Here is a 14316-nt window from a genome sequence, read left to right as displayed (position 1 = left end):
CGTGCGTGTGCGTCCATGTGTGTTTGTGTGGCAGAAAGACAGCCTGGCCCTTGGAATGTGGACCCCTGACTAGCTGCAGCTGAGGAGCTAAATGTGCTAAAGAAAGAGAGGGAAACTGGAAAGCACTCAGCTGGGATGGAACCCAACCAGAGAGAGGACTCTTTAATCCTGAGAGGACTCTTTAGTCCCAACACCGAGGGCCTGGGGATGAGGCCATGATCATCGCAAGAGCTGTTGAGTTTAGAGTGCTCATGTGTGCCCAGGAGCCAGCAAAACTGCTCACATGACTGTCCAGTTCATTCTCTTGGCAAGTGAATTAAGTAGGTACTTTCATTATACGTAGTCTATAAATAAGGAAGTCAAGACAAAGAGTTAGAAACTTGCTCAACATTACCCGGCAAGTAGGTAAGAGAGCTCTGACTCGGACCCAAGGTGAAGTGGAAAGACCAAGAGCCACGCACGTCTCACCACTTGCTCCCATGAATGAAAAAGCCAGGGTATGTCTTATATGTTGCTTCCTTTAAAAACCACAACCACACCTTTGATGTGGGCTACACAGTTTTCCCACCCATTTTCCGTGGCACAAACGTGGCTGTCAACAAGGGACAATTCGGGGGCAGGACGACTGATCCAAGAGCTTATAAAAACAGGTTTTTTTATCCTGAAATTGCAACTGCAGTGCATTTAACCAGGACTTAAGTCCCTAAAGCTTTTAATGTTGTGGAAAACCTCTTTAAGAGCCAAGAGGGCTCTGGGCTGCTGCCAGCCTGGTGTGCCAGGCCTGCTAACGAGGAAGAGCTGGGGGAGGAAGCAGAGAAGCAGGCAGCAGGGCCCGAGGAAGAGCAGGTGAATTCCCACTCCGGAAACCCAACCCTGTCTCAAAGCTCCATTAATTGAAAAGAAAATAACAATTCAAGGGCTCATGACCCATGAGATACATCTGTGCTTTGACATACAGTATCTCATTCAATCCCCTAAAGCTGAGATTTGAAATCAGTATTTTCTATCCCTCAGGCCTTAACCCAAGAATAGAGTTATAAAATTGCTTCAGTGGGTTACCACCAGCATTTCTTTAAATAACAGTAAGAAGGAAACATCAGTGTGTACATTGGTAGCAAGACTGTGTATTCAGTGAAAAATCTGCATCTGTTATGTTCATATATAGATATATGTACTTGGTTATAAATGTAAAATGCAAAACTGTTCTTGCAGGAATTGCAGTAAAAATGTTTGAAAACCTGCTGTAAACAATCTGTGTGGGAGGTGTACCATCCCTACTCTAGAGATGTGAAAACCGAGGTTCAAAGAAGTAAAGGCACTCAACTTAGGTGATGCCTAAAACAGCAGAACCGGGACTCAGAGGTCTTGTAGGCACAGATCACAAGCTCGCCTTTGCCTGTCAATGTCACACTTCCCACTGGTGTCCCTCAAGCTCCCTCCCCTCCCCAGAGCTGCACCCAGACAAGACCCGAGAGGCCAGCAAGTCGGCTTCCCCTTCCAATCTAGCTACTGAGCACAACCAACCGGAAAGAGCTTCAAGGACAGCAGGAGCCATCCCTTCTCTGCTACCTGTTGTGCACAATTCCCACAGAAAAAAGCAAAAACGGCACATGCTCCAGCCAAGTGAGTCTCACAGTGTCACTGGTGTATGTGGCTTTTATCATGGGCAGAAGTTGTGTCATGCCACTCGGCCCAAAGAGGCAACCTTGGCTGGCAAGATATTGTCCACCACGTAAAATTAATGTTAGCTTGTAAATGTCTCTGGTTTGTAGCTGCACAACAGCAGTAAGTAAAAGCTTTCTGGAAAGACAGCTTCCTGGGCCTCACCCTTGAAGAAAATCATCTCGTAGATCTGAAGAGCCCAAGAATCCATTTTCACACATACCTCTTTAAGGTGGTCAGAGTCACAGCTGGGTTGGAAGACCACTAACCCATCTTTCAAAAACCTCCTCTCTGGACCCCATACCGCTCCTCACTCCTTCACAGCCAGAATTTTCCACCTCCCTCCTCCCCTTCTGAGCAGTCCTTAGCATCCTCAGATCTGCCCCCCACCACCAAAGAGGCTCCTGGCGGAGGTTCGGCAATGACCTCCATGCGGAAGACCCTACAGGTACCTCCACTTCTCCTTTCGCTCAGCCCTGGCAGAACACACTTGGTCTCCCTTCCACCTCTCCCACAACCCTTACTGTCTTCTTTGTAAATCCACTGCCACCATCCTGTAAATGCAGCACTTCCTCCGGGCTCACTCAGTCTATCTTCTCTACCTGCCCATACCGTCCCCTGGGGCACCCCACCTGAGCCCACCCCTACATTAACAGCCCCACCCAGACCTCCCTTCTGAGTGCCACAACCTCACATTCTGCTCGCTCCATGGCTCCTCAACAGGGAGCCAGTATAATTTTCAAATTTAAAAACCCAATTTTCATGCAAAGATTGAGCATATTTCAAAGTGGTATTAATTAAATAAGGGGCGCACTAAAATGACAAAGCTAGGTCAAAAGAGGATGTAAGAAAGAAAAAAACAGGTTAATAAAAATATTTTGTTAAAGAAGTTACAGGGAATTCCCTGGTGGTCCAGTGGTTAGGACTCCACACTTCCACTATTGGGGGCACTAAGATCCTGTAAGTCGTGCGGTGCAGCCAAATTTTTTTAAAAAAGATGTTATAAGAAACTTACAAGTGGTCGATGAAAAAAGGTATGATATGATTGCTAAATGAGATAACAAGCCAGTTAATATCCTGAAGAATCTCTCTTCCCTACCTAATAGCAATCATCTGCATCCTTTCTAAGTTTACAGAGTGTGGGTCCTAAGGAATAAAAAACATAGTAACAATCCCTAAAGCACCGGATGCCCCTGAGGTGGGCTTCCTAGACAATGTTCCAGTGTGACATTAGAAAGTCATAAAATCATATTTAATTTCTAAGTTTGGGGATAATTTTTCTTACACCGGGGTCTGTGAATTTGGATGGGATCTTTATCTTCACTAATTTCACTGAAATAAATAAACTGCATCTTTATTTTCACTAATTTCACTGAAATTTAGTCTTCCCTTTATTATGAATGTAGGTAACCAATTACAGTAGCACTGACAATGTCCATGACTTTGTCACCAATAGAAATCATATCTTCTCAGCACAAGAGGGTTATTGCAGATATCTATGCTCATCACTACTTACAATTTACAGAAATTATCAAATTTGTCACTAGATCTTCCTACATGATGCATTAAAAAAATACATACTACTTTTTCACAATTTATTAAAATATTTTGATAACTATTTCAATATCACTGGTTTCTTCTATAATCCTATGCATTGTTTTATACATTTAAAAACATTTTTTTGAGAAAGGGTCCATAAGTCTTCAGAGAGGCCTTTTCTGACACCCTGCAATAGGGTAGGGATCCTTGTTACACATGCTCTAACCACTCTATCTCCCTCCTTCCAGCACTTCCTACTTGAATTAAATAATAAATTAGTGGCCTCTCACCAGGCAATGGGAGGAAGGGATGGTATCCATCCTTTTTATCAGTTTGTCCCCAATGCCTTGGCACAGTATGTCTGGCTCATAACAGAGTCTCATGAGGTATCTGTTAAAAACAAAAAAAGAAAGATCTGTGGAATGAATGAACATGATATATGTAACATGCACATGGTGGTCCATGTTCCTTTGAAATAAGGAGCATGTACAACACCCTGCCCAGGACGCAGCCAAGTCAGACTCCTTGGTGAGAGCAAACCTGCTTGTTCCACAGGAGCCTGCCCTACTTGGCCCCAGAGCAGAGCTTTCCAGCCAAGCCCATGACTTGGCTCAGAAGCTATATCACCCTTATGTTTAAGCCCCAGCGTAAGCCCTCGACCTCGATCTCCATTAATACCTTCCAAGACAAGGATTAAAGGATCTGCTCACGAATTAAAGACATCTGCTCATGCCAAGGGGCTAGAGGAATGGTGGGATTCTTTGCGGTGATGGACGCTCTTACTCCTGCCCCGGCCAACAGTGAGGAGCAGGAAACCCTGAAGCCGGGCACAGGCTCATCACCAGGCCATGTGCGCACAGAGCACACATCCAAGCTGGGGGCTCAGTATGACCTCAGGGAATAAAAAGATGCAAAAAGGCTATTCCAACTCCACATCTCCACCCCTCACCACATAACTGCAAAGCTAATTACTTAGAAGTGATTGTAAACTGGTGAATGGAATGAGGCCCTGATGGGCGTAGGTGGTCAGAGGGGACAGTTACCTAGAGCCCAGCAGGGAGGGTGATGAGAAGGGTGAGGAGGATGGTCAGGGAGAGCCTGGCTGTGGCCCCGCCTCCCGTATTCAGGCCATTAGGAAGCTAAAGAGCAAGGATCATGGATACCCAGGGTAAATGGCTGGTGCTGCTATTTCAGAAAATAGCACCTGCGAAGGAGGCTACTCAGTCAGTGATCCATTCATCTGTCTATGCCCTCCCCTTCCAGTCCATGCCCATCACTGGTCTCTCTCTCCCCACTCTGTCAACTTACCCATCCCTCTCTTGAAGTAATAGGACTCAACCAGCTTATCTCACCCAGCTCGTGTGGGACGCAGAATTACACAGACCTGAAACACACTGAAATACTTTGCAAGCCCTCTACAATGTACCAGGTGTTTTATAATTCTCATCGACAGGTCGAATGGGAAGCCAGAGACTCAGGTTAGTGCTGCAGGTTGGGCGAGGCACAGAGCTCTTTCCCTCTCCCACCACGATGCCAGGTGTGGGGGAAACGAAAGGAGGGTAAGAAAACCATCGACGTCTGGTAATGCAGGAGAACTTAGGCTCTCCTACATCCTGGGGGTCACTCTCTGGTCCACTGTCAGCCTCCAAAACCTACTACAACCACCAAGGGAAACACAAGAGCCTCACAGAACAAAACCACAAAGCTGGGGCAAACCCTCCAGGGAGGCAGTGTGGTTGGTATCTCCGGCCTCAAGAGAGGATCCACTTTCAGAAAAAAGGGGAAAAGGAGAGTGCTTAAACTCTTAGCCCCTCTGGGCACACACAGCCACACCCCCACCCATCCAGAGGCTCTGAAGGGCCCACTGCAGAGGGGCAAGGAGCCATCAGGACCTCGGCTCCAGGGACTCATGATGGCAAGAATCCAAGAATCCCATGGTACAGCCCCCTACCCACAGCTCACAGCCTCCACTCACAGCCCCTCTGGCCCTTCACTGGCTACCAGGCACCCCGTCTCCAACCCCTGAGGTGCCTGCCCGTTCCTATTTATTGGGCGTGCCCATGTGCCATGCACTGTGCTGGGTGCTCCCTGTATTATTTCTGATCCTTTCAACTCTGCACAATGGGTATTATTACCACTGCTGACAAACAAGAAAATAGGCAGGGCCCAAGGTCACACAGCTCCACAGTGCGGCAAAAAGCCCATGTTCTTTCCGTAACATCGCCCTGAACTTCATCTTGTAGATAACAGAGAAGAAAGTAAGAGGAAGAAAGTGTTGTTTTGGGAAAATTAATCTAGTCTCTCCCACTCCAACCCAACCCTCCACTGTGGCCTCACTGTCCTTTTATTAAAAAGGGCAACTTTCATTATGTCTCTCCATTGCCTATAGATTTCAGTTCTGAAAGCTCTGACAGGCATCTAAGGTTTTTTTACTGGATTCACTTTTCCAGTCTTATTTCCCCAGCCCCAGATTCAAATCCTTCCATCCATCCAGCCTGGTCCATTGCTCCTCATTGTCTACATTTCTGTCTTGGACTCCCTGCCTGCAACACTGATTCCTTCCAGCAAACATGGACCAGGGATGACTGCATGTCAAGTCTGGGCGAGGTGCCAGCACACAGAGGATCCCCACTGCCACAGAGGTCAGGGTCTGCCCTCCTTGTGAGGCATAAGCCGGGGCCCTTCCCTGGTCACTGGGTGCCCCAGAGGCTGACCCTGTTTGCCGCTCCTAAGGCACCTGACCATTCCCCCAACTCATGTGCCAGTTCTTTTTTAACACTTCCTCTGTAAAGTGCTTATTTCTGTGGGAAAAGTGCACTCCAGGTTCCAAGCAGCATTATAACTGGCAATTAGGCCCCCAGGCCAGCCCACAAGAGCCTATTAAATATATAATGGTGTAGAACCTAAATACGTATACATTAAAAGCTCAGCAGGAGAGACCAGGCAAACATCTGTTCCCTGCACCTCCGCCCCGTCCCACCAGGTTCTGAGCTTCACGCCACCCTCAGGGGCAGAGGCCTGGGCAGCGGCGTGGGTGGAAGGAAGCAGGTGGGAGTTGGATGACATAGATGGAGTGGGAAGAATGCCCATCTGTAATTCAGGAGCCTGGCTCTCGCACCCGCCTTATCTTTACAAACTAGGTGGCCTCACATGGTGAGTCCCTTCTCTCTCAAAGCCTCATTTTTCCCTTATAAAATCAGAGAATTTTGAGTTAGGTCAATAGTTCTCAGACTTCTGAAGCTCACAGAGTAGCAGGATATATTTTAAAATATAAGTTAATTTTTAAAAATATATTTTAAATATGTTTAAAATATATTATACATATAACATACAAATTTGAATTTAGATTTTTATCAATCGAAGGCTTTTTTAAAAAAATCACAATACAGTATCACTGCTTTCATCTTTTTTCCCAAAAGGACACTCTAAGCCACTCCCCAAGCACCCTCTCAATATGGACACCATGGCAGAGAAATTAAGTTTTTAAACTGGAAATACTTGGAATCATGAAAAAAAAAGAAAAAATTTACCATTGTTATTTTTCCCATTTGTCTATGAACCTGTGAAAATGTCATCACAGCCCAGCTCCGGGCCTCAGCCTGACACTGAGACCCTTGAGCAGGGTGAGATCGTGTCCTCCCAAGTTCTGGATGGAGACTACAGGACAGTCAGCACAGATGGCCTGAGGAAGGGCTGACTGCAGGGACAGCATGAAGGGCCAGGCAGCCGCGGGGGTGGGGGACAGGAGAGCCTGGCCCCCCCAGCTGCAGGCCCCAGGCAGAGATACCCAGCCTGCAAGAGCTGGGACCAACTTGTCCAAGTGTTGACTGCAGCCCTTTCCACGTCATAGTGTTGGAACACTGGGAGTCTCCAAAGAATCATTTTTTTTTAAAGTTCCTTTACTAACTTCTGGTTAAAAGCTGATGCGCATTCATATAGAAAACTTGGGAAATATAAAGAAAGCATAAACAAAGAAGTAAACAAAAGTCACCCACAACTCCACCTTCCAGAGCAATCACTGTTGACATTTGGATGTTCGGCTAATCCCTCACTTCTGTAGCTATCTTCAGCCACCCTGGGATTCCGTTTTGTATCCCGATTTTCCCCTAATTATCATACACAAGTACTTTTCATGTCCTTAGATAGTCCTCATAAGCATTATAAAATATTTTGAAAATAAATCCAGCATTCTAACAAATACATATATCCTTTATAAACATCACTTTCCATGGTATGGATAGGGCTACAAGTAATTTAAACATGTTGCTATTGTTAAGCACGTAAGCCACTTCCATATTTTTGCTACTGTAAAAAATATGAGGTGTGTACACCCCTGTCCATGAATCTCTGTAGACCCCTTCACACTTCTTTGCGTCTCTTGGGTCATAGCCCAGTGCCCTGCACATATCAGCTCTCAGTAAATACTGAGTGAACAAAGAAACCCAATCAACTCCCAGGAGCTGGGGAACCCTTATTATATGGACACAATTTATATTTACAGAGACCCATCCTGGTGTCCAGGCTTCCTCAGTGGCTCAGTGGTAAAGAATCTGCCTACAATGCAGGAGCCACAGGAGACATGGGTTCGATCCCTGGGTTGGGAAGATCCCCTGGAGGAAGGCACAGCAACCCGCTCCAGTAATCTTGCCTGGAGAATCCCATGGACAGAGGAGCCTGGCAGGCTACAGTCCATGGGGTCGCAAAGACTTGGACACAACTGAGCAACTTAGCATAGCAAGGCACCCTGGTGTCCACTCACCACTTGTCACTGGCTCTACACCTCAGTCTCACACCTGCTAAGCCAATCTTGGGCTTGGGGAAAGGAGAAAATGCCAATTCCTTGCTGATGACTCCCAGGTTCTAGTGCTCTCAGCAAACCTACCCACTCTCTACACCTCCCAGTGGAGGGCATCAGCAGATCTCAACTGCCTAGATGACTCCCACACTCGCTCCTGACAGCTCAGCTCACCCCTCAGGAAAGTCATGGCTGACCTTCCCTCTAAATTAATGTACAGCTCTCCTTCAGTAGTGCTCCCAGAACTTCGAATATGGGTACTCACTCTTCTGTCTTTATTTGCCCACAGCACTGACTTCCCCGCCCAACTCAGGGCAACACCAGAGGGCAGGAACAATGTGTGTTTTGCCCTCCATCTCAAATCCAACCCAGAGCCAGCCAATAAATGAATGTTTGCTGAATGAAACTTCTTTCTGGTCAGAGTCCCAAGTCTTTCATTTTCACAGGAGGGAAAAGGAAGGGGAAGTAGAAAGTAGACCTTCTAAAACAGACTGAGTTCAAACACCTTTCCGGGGTGGCACTGGAGATGGCCCCCTCTGCACAGTCCAGCAGCCCTGCCTGGCCCAGAGACGGCCCAGGCCAACTGGCTGAGGGAACAGAATGCAGAGTATCAAACAAACCTAAACAAGCCTGGGGAAGTGACACTGCCCCACTCCAGCCCCGTTTCTAAGAGGGAGAAACAGACCTAGAGGGGCAGGGAGCTTCCTTTTCTACTCACTTTCAGACAACCAGAAACCACTGGGCCACTCCTCACTGGTGATCCCAGAAGGGCAGAGTATTGAGAGATGGAAATGTTTAAAACAACTCAATCCACACTACATTTTTTTCTCCTCACCCGTTGTCCAGCATCCTTGCCACACACCACCGCCCCTCCCCCCCAAAAAAAAAACCCTGGAAAATCCAGCTTGGAAAGAGTGCCAGCAGCAGGAGTCTCTTTTCAGGAACTTCAGGAAAAGAAGGAGCCAAAACTGTCCTAGAATAAGGGAGACCAGAAACTACAGAAACACCAAGGCCAAACCCCGGTCCCTGGGTGCTGTGGACACACCCATTCCGACCTCTCTCAGCAATGCCCTGGGGAACACTCTCCACCCCCAACCCCTAGAGTAGCAAACTGCTCCGGAGATCCCACACTCCCATAACCCTGGCCCGTCCCTCCTCCCCTCTTGTAGGGTTTCGAAATTTACAGAGCTTCCTCCTCCAATTTGTCATCCGATCATCCTGGCAACCTTGCGGGGGGTGAGGGGTGGGGTGGTATCTAAAGCGTCCCCATTTCACGGATGAGGAGACTAAGTCACCTACATTAAACGATAGGCCGCATCACAAGCCAGAAAGTGGCTGAGGTTCCAGCCAGCCTCAGTTGGGTAATGGAGCAGAACTCCCCGCCCCGGCGACCCCACCCGGCCCAGCCAAGTCTGGCCGGCGGGGGCTGCGGGAGGGCAGGCCCCATGGTGGCCGGCAATTTCCCGGCTGCCCAGGGCCAAAACCAAGAACTAGGTGGCCCTAAAACAAGGTTTCCGGCAGTGCAGGTGCCAAGCATCCCCTTCCTACCCCAAACTCACACAGGTGCAGGGCCCCGAGTCTGGGGAGCAGCCGCCGGCTTTCCGCCCTAGCCCGTGGCCGCCCCCTGACCTGCACCCCCGTAAAGTCGTGTCCACCGCGCAAGCCCCCAGCCAACGATCGCCCAGCGCCCCCTGGGCTCCCCTACCCCGGGCTCCTTCCGACCTTTGAGCGCCTTAGCACTCCTCAGGGAGGGCACGGCGACCGCCCCGCCGCCTCCGGCACAGCCACCGGGTCCCCGCCCGTCCAGCACGCATGCCCCCACCCAGGCGCCCGGAGGCATCATCTCCCCGCAAGTCCCGGGAGCGCCGGGAGCAGGGAGCTTGGACCTGCACGCCGGGCGCACGTGCCGTCCCTGCCCGAACCCCAGCGCCACAGCCTCACCCAGACGGCCAGCAGCAGGAGCAGCCACGCCGGCACGACCCGCGCCATCCCTGCTGCCGCTGCCCCCAGCCGGCTCCGGTCCCCACTCGGGCTCCCGCGACCGCAGCTTCGCCGGGTGCCACCGCCGCCACCACTTCCCAACTGCTCCCCGCCTCCGAGTTCCCGGTGCCACGTCTGCCAAAGCATGCGCACCACGCTGGGAGAGCCGGCCCGGGAGAAGTGCGTGCTGGGAGTTGTAGTTTGCAGCACGGCTGAACTTGGCCCCTTGGCCAGGTAGAATCAAGAGCCTACTGCAATATGGTCAAGGTCAGAGTAAGAGAAGGCAGTTAACCTGGGGGCTTACTCTGTGCCTAGAACTTTAGAAAAAACATGTCCCTCGGCTCACAGAGAAAAGATTTATTTTCCCCACTTTGAGGATGAAGAGGTGACCCAGAGAACTTAAGTAATTTGACCCACATCACACAGCCTGCAAATGGCACAGTCCAGTGCAGCTTGTGGAGGGCCAAAAAGCCCTCATCCCTGCCTCCCACCTACTGTTCCTTTTTTTCATTCAAGAAACTTCTATTGACCTGTTGGAAAATAATTTGACATTTCCTCAGAAAGTTGAAGACGGATTACCATATAACCAAATAACCACATTCCTGGACATATACCCCAAAGACTTGAAAACAGGCATCCAAACAACTACTGTTACACAAATGCTCACAGCAGCGTTATTCACAATAACCAAGAGGTGGAAACAACCCAGGTGTCCACTGAGAGATAAATGGATAAACAAAATGGGATATATTCATACAGCAGGATATTGTTCCATCATTAAAAATAGTGAGCTACTGATACATGTGGATGAAGCTCGAAACTATTATGCTAAGAAATACACTAGACACAAAAGTACACATACTGTATGATTACATTTTTATGAACCATCCAGAAACAGGCAAATTCAGAGGCCCAGAAAGTAGGTGAGTGGTTTCCTGGGGCTGAGAGGAGGAGGGATTGGTGAATGACTGCTCACTGGGTGCAGGATCTCCTTTGGGGGTGATGAAGATGTTTTTAGGCAAGACATAAGTGATGGTTGCACAACCCTGTGAATGTACTAAATGCCACTGAATTGTACACTTTTAAATGGTTATTTTTATGTTTTGTGAATTTTATCTCAATAAAAAAAACCTTTATTGAACCCATTCATGTGCTAAAACATTCATGCATGGAATCAGTTATTCATTCAAGAATGTTTATTAAACACCTACTATATTCTGAGGCTTGAGATGGACAAGGATGTACAATCTTGAATGGATAGGTTATAGCTGAAAGAGCTTTTCATACTGTCTGGAGGTCCCAAGCTCAATGCCTAGAAGTCATCCTTGATCCATCCTCACTTCTCAACAGGCCCATTCAACCCATTACCACGTCATGTCAGTTCTACTGCCAAAATATGGGATTGGCAAAAAAGTCTGTTCAGGTTTTTCTATAAGATGTTACAGAAAAAATCCAAACAAACCTCTTGGCTAACCCAATATGTCTCTTCTGCCACCTCCCAAGTCCAAGTCACTGACATGTCTCACCCCATGCAAGGGTAAGACTGCGCCTTCCGTTTGCCTGCTCCTTCCTCCCTATACCCCCTACAATACAGTTGTTAAGGTCAGTTGGATTTTGTTTGCCATTTCCTTGAAACCCTCCAATGGTTTCCCATTGCCCATAAAATGAAATCCAAACACTTCCGCATGAGCTGTGAGCCATGAATGGTCTGGGCCTGACCTCTAGACTTCATCTACTGTCTCTCTTCTATGTTGTCTACTTGGCTCCAGTTACACAAACCATTATTTCCTGCACATTCCCGGCCATCAGAGCTGTTCCTACTTCAAGGCTAGTACTTTTCCTATTCCCCCTGCCTTAACACTTTCCCTGGCCCTTGGTCCGACTGACACCTTCTCATCCCTTCAGGGCTCGCCTCTCTGTAAGAGAAAGGCACTTGGAGCAACCCATTTAAAGGAGATTTTACCCTTTCCACCCCAACCCCCTTATTCTCTAACTCAGCTTCCATTGTTTCTTTGCTAGCACTTACCACATTCTGCAATTACCTCTTTAGCTGGTATGTTCATTTTCTGTTGCTACAAGTGGAATATAAGTTTCACATCTCTCTTGATAACCACTTAACTTCAGAGCCTAGCATAGGACCTGAGCCTCGGGTGGTTTTTGGAATTCTTTTTGATGAGTAACTGAATGATTGAATGAAATAACGTGTTGGAGAATTTCAGAAATTCCCGAAGCAGGTTGAGACAGGGCTTCCTCTGCATGCTCTGCATCTTCAAGCTCATGATCTACATATGGAAAGTGGGCCTTTCAGTTCCTCTCTTGGGTCTCTGTTTCTCATCTGTAAAATGAAGCACCTGGTGAAGATGTAGAGCAACTGTACCCCCAAATGATGATGGGAGTGTAAATTGGTTTGACCACTTTGGATAATGGTGCATGTACAAAACACATACCAAAATATTCATAGCAGCTTTATTCATAGTAGCTTGTTCGGGACAGAATTTTATTCTTTCTCCACCACTGCCCCCCCCTCCCCCCCGCCAAGTTCATATACTGAAGTCCTACTCCCAGTACTTTAGAATGTGACTGTATTTGGAGATAAGGCCTTAAGAAGTAGTTAAGTTGAATGAAGTCATTGGGGTGAGCCCTAATCCAATATGACAGGTGTCCTTATAAAAAGACAAACGAAAGGAAAGACTGTGTGAAGACACAAAGTAGCCAGCTACAAGCCAAGGAGCGAGGTCCTCAGGTGAAACAAATCCTGCTGACACTTTGACCTTGGACTTCTGGCCTCCAGAACTCCAGAATTGTGAGAAACTAAATTTCTGTTATCTAAACCACTCTGTGGTACTTTGTAATGGTAACCCTAACAAACTAATATAGGGGCAAGCTGAAAACCATCCGAATGTCCTTGAAAAGAAAAGTAGATAAGTAAATGATACTCTATTCGGCAACAGCAGCAACAACAAACGAACAAAGTACAGATATCCACAGCAACATAGATGAATCTCCAAACCCTGATGTTGAGCAAAAGTAGCCAGGCATGAAAAAGCACATACTGTATGATTCCATTTATCTGAAATTCAAGAACAAGCAAGCATAATCTCTGGTGATAGAAGAAAACTAAGGGTTCCCACGGTGCGGGGAAGGAGGGGAGAAGGAGAGATCAACTGGGAAAAAGTATGAGCAAACCTCTGGGTGCTAGGAATGTTCTATATTTTGATTAAATGTTATGTGGCAGTCTACATAGATAAAGACTAATTTATTTATTGAGCTATATGCTAAGATTTGTATACTTTGTGCTGTGCTTAGCTGCTTAGTCGTGTCTGACTCTTTTCAACCCTGTGGACTGTAGCCCACCAGACTCCTCTGTCCATGGGGATTCCCCAGGCAAGAACACCAGAGTGTGTTGCCATGCCCTCTTCCAGGGGATCTTCCCAACCTAGGGATCGAACCCAGGTCTCCCACATTGCAGGCAGATTCTTTACCATCTAAGACACGAGGGAAGCCCAAGAATATTGGAGAGGGTAGCCCAGCCCTTCTCCAGAGAAACTTCCTGACCCAGGAATCTAACTTGTGTCTCCTGCATTACAGGCAGATTCTTTACTAGCTGAGTTACCAGGGAAGCCCTTGTACACTTTACTATATGTAAATCATATCTTGATTTTTTTTAAAGTTCAAAAAACAAAGGGTAGAATGAATCAGCTAATCTTCTGAATCCCTTGTACCTCCTGAGTCTAAGACTAGCTAAAAGCTCCTGGGTCCAGAAGAGGGCTGAACTCTGCAGAGATGTGACTGCCAAAAGGGAAGGAGTCCAGGAGAGGAAGGAAGGAAGGAAGCCATGCGCCTATGAGCCAGAGAACCAGAGGGCAGGGGACTGAGAGGGAAAAATAAAAATTGCCAAGAAAACAAGCCATTTCATCCTGCAATTGAAACAAGCTAAAATGAGATTTATGTCCCTTCTGGGAATGTTTAACAATTCTAAGCTTCACTCTCCTTGAAATATTAGGAGAACAGCACAGGGCAAGTGCTGTCCCTCCTCCATTACAGCCCTCAATGGAAACCATCCATTCTCCAGCAGCAGCCCCACGGGGCCAGCCAGAGAAACTTCTCGTCCTGAGGTTTATTGTGAATTGTGCCGCCACCTGATATTTGTGTAGCCAGTTCCTCTCCATCATCTGGGCTGAAATGAAGACTAGCACAAAGACCATTTTCTGGCATTTAAGCATGGATGAAAATTGGCCAGAACAAAATAGAAGGAATGCTGAGTCAAATAAGCCAGACACAAAAGAGTATATTCTTTTGTATAATTTCACTTATATGAGCTACAAGAAAGGCAAAAGTTC

The 14316-nt window shown here is 47.4% G+C and overlaps 1 protein-coding gene across 1 annotated transcript in view; it reads right to left on the bottom strand.

Moving 5' to 3' along the window:
- The window catches only part of PDIA5 (protein disulfide isomerase family A member 5), a 92076-nt gene extending 81965 nt beyond the window's left edge, over positions 1 to 10111 (bottom strand). The window contains exon 1 of the mRNA XM_043473153.1: positions 9938 to 10111. Within this exon, the coding sequence (XP_043329088.1) occupies positions 9938 to 9985 (48 nt within the window). The 5' untranslated portion in view covers positions 9986 to 10111. The remainder of the gene's footprint in view (positions 1 to 9937) is intronic.
- Positions 10112 to 14316: the final 4205 nt, after the last annotated feature.

This window comes from Cervus canadensis, chromosome 7 (genome assembly GCF_019320065.1).
Source record: "Cervus canadensis isolate Bull #8, Minnesota chromosome 7, ASM1932006v1, whole genome shotgun sequence".
NCBI lineage: Eukaryota > Metazoa > Chordata > Mammalia > Artiodactyla > Cervidae > Cervus > Cervus canadensis.
The sequence above is the reverse complement of the archived record's forward strand: the minus strand, read 5'-3'. Positions and strand labels throughout refer to the sequence as shown.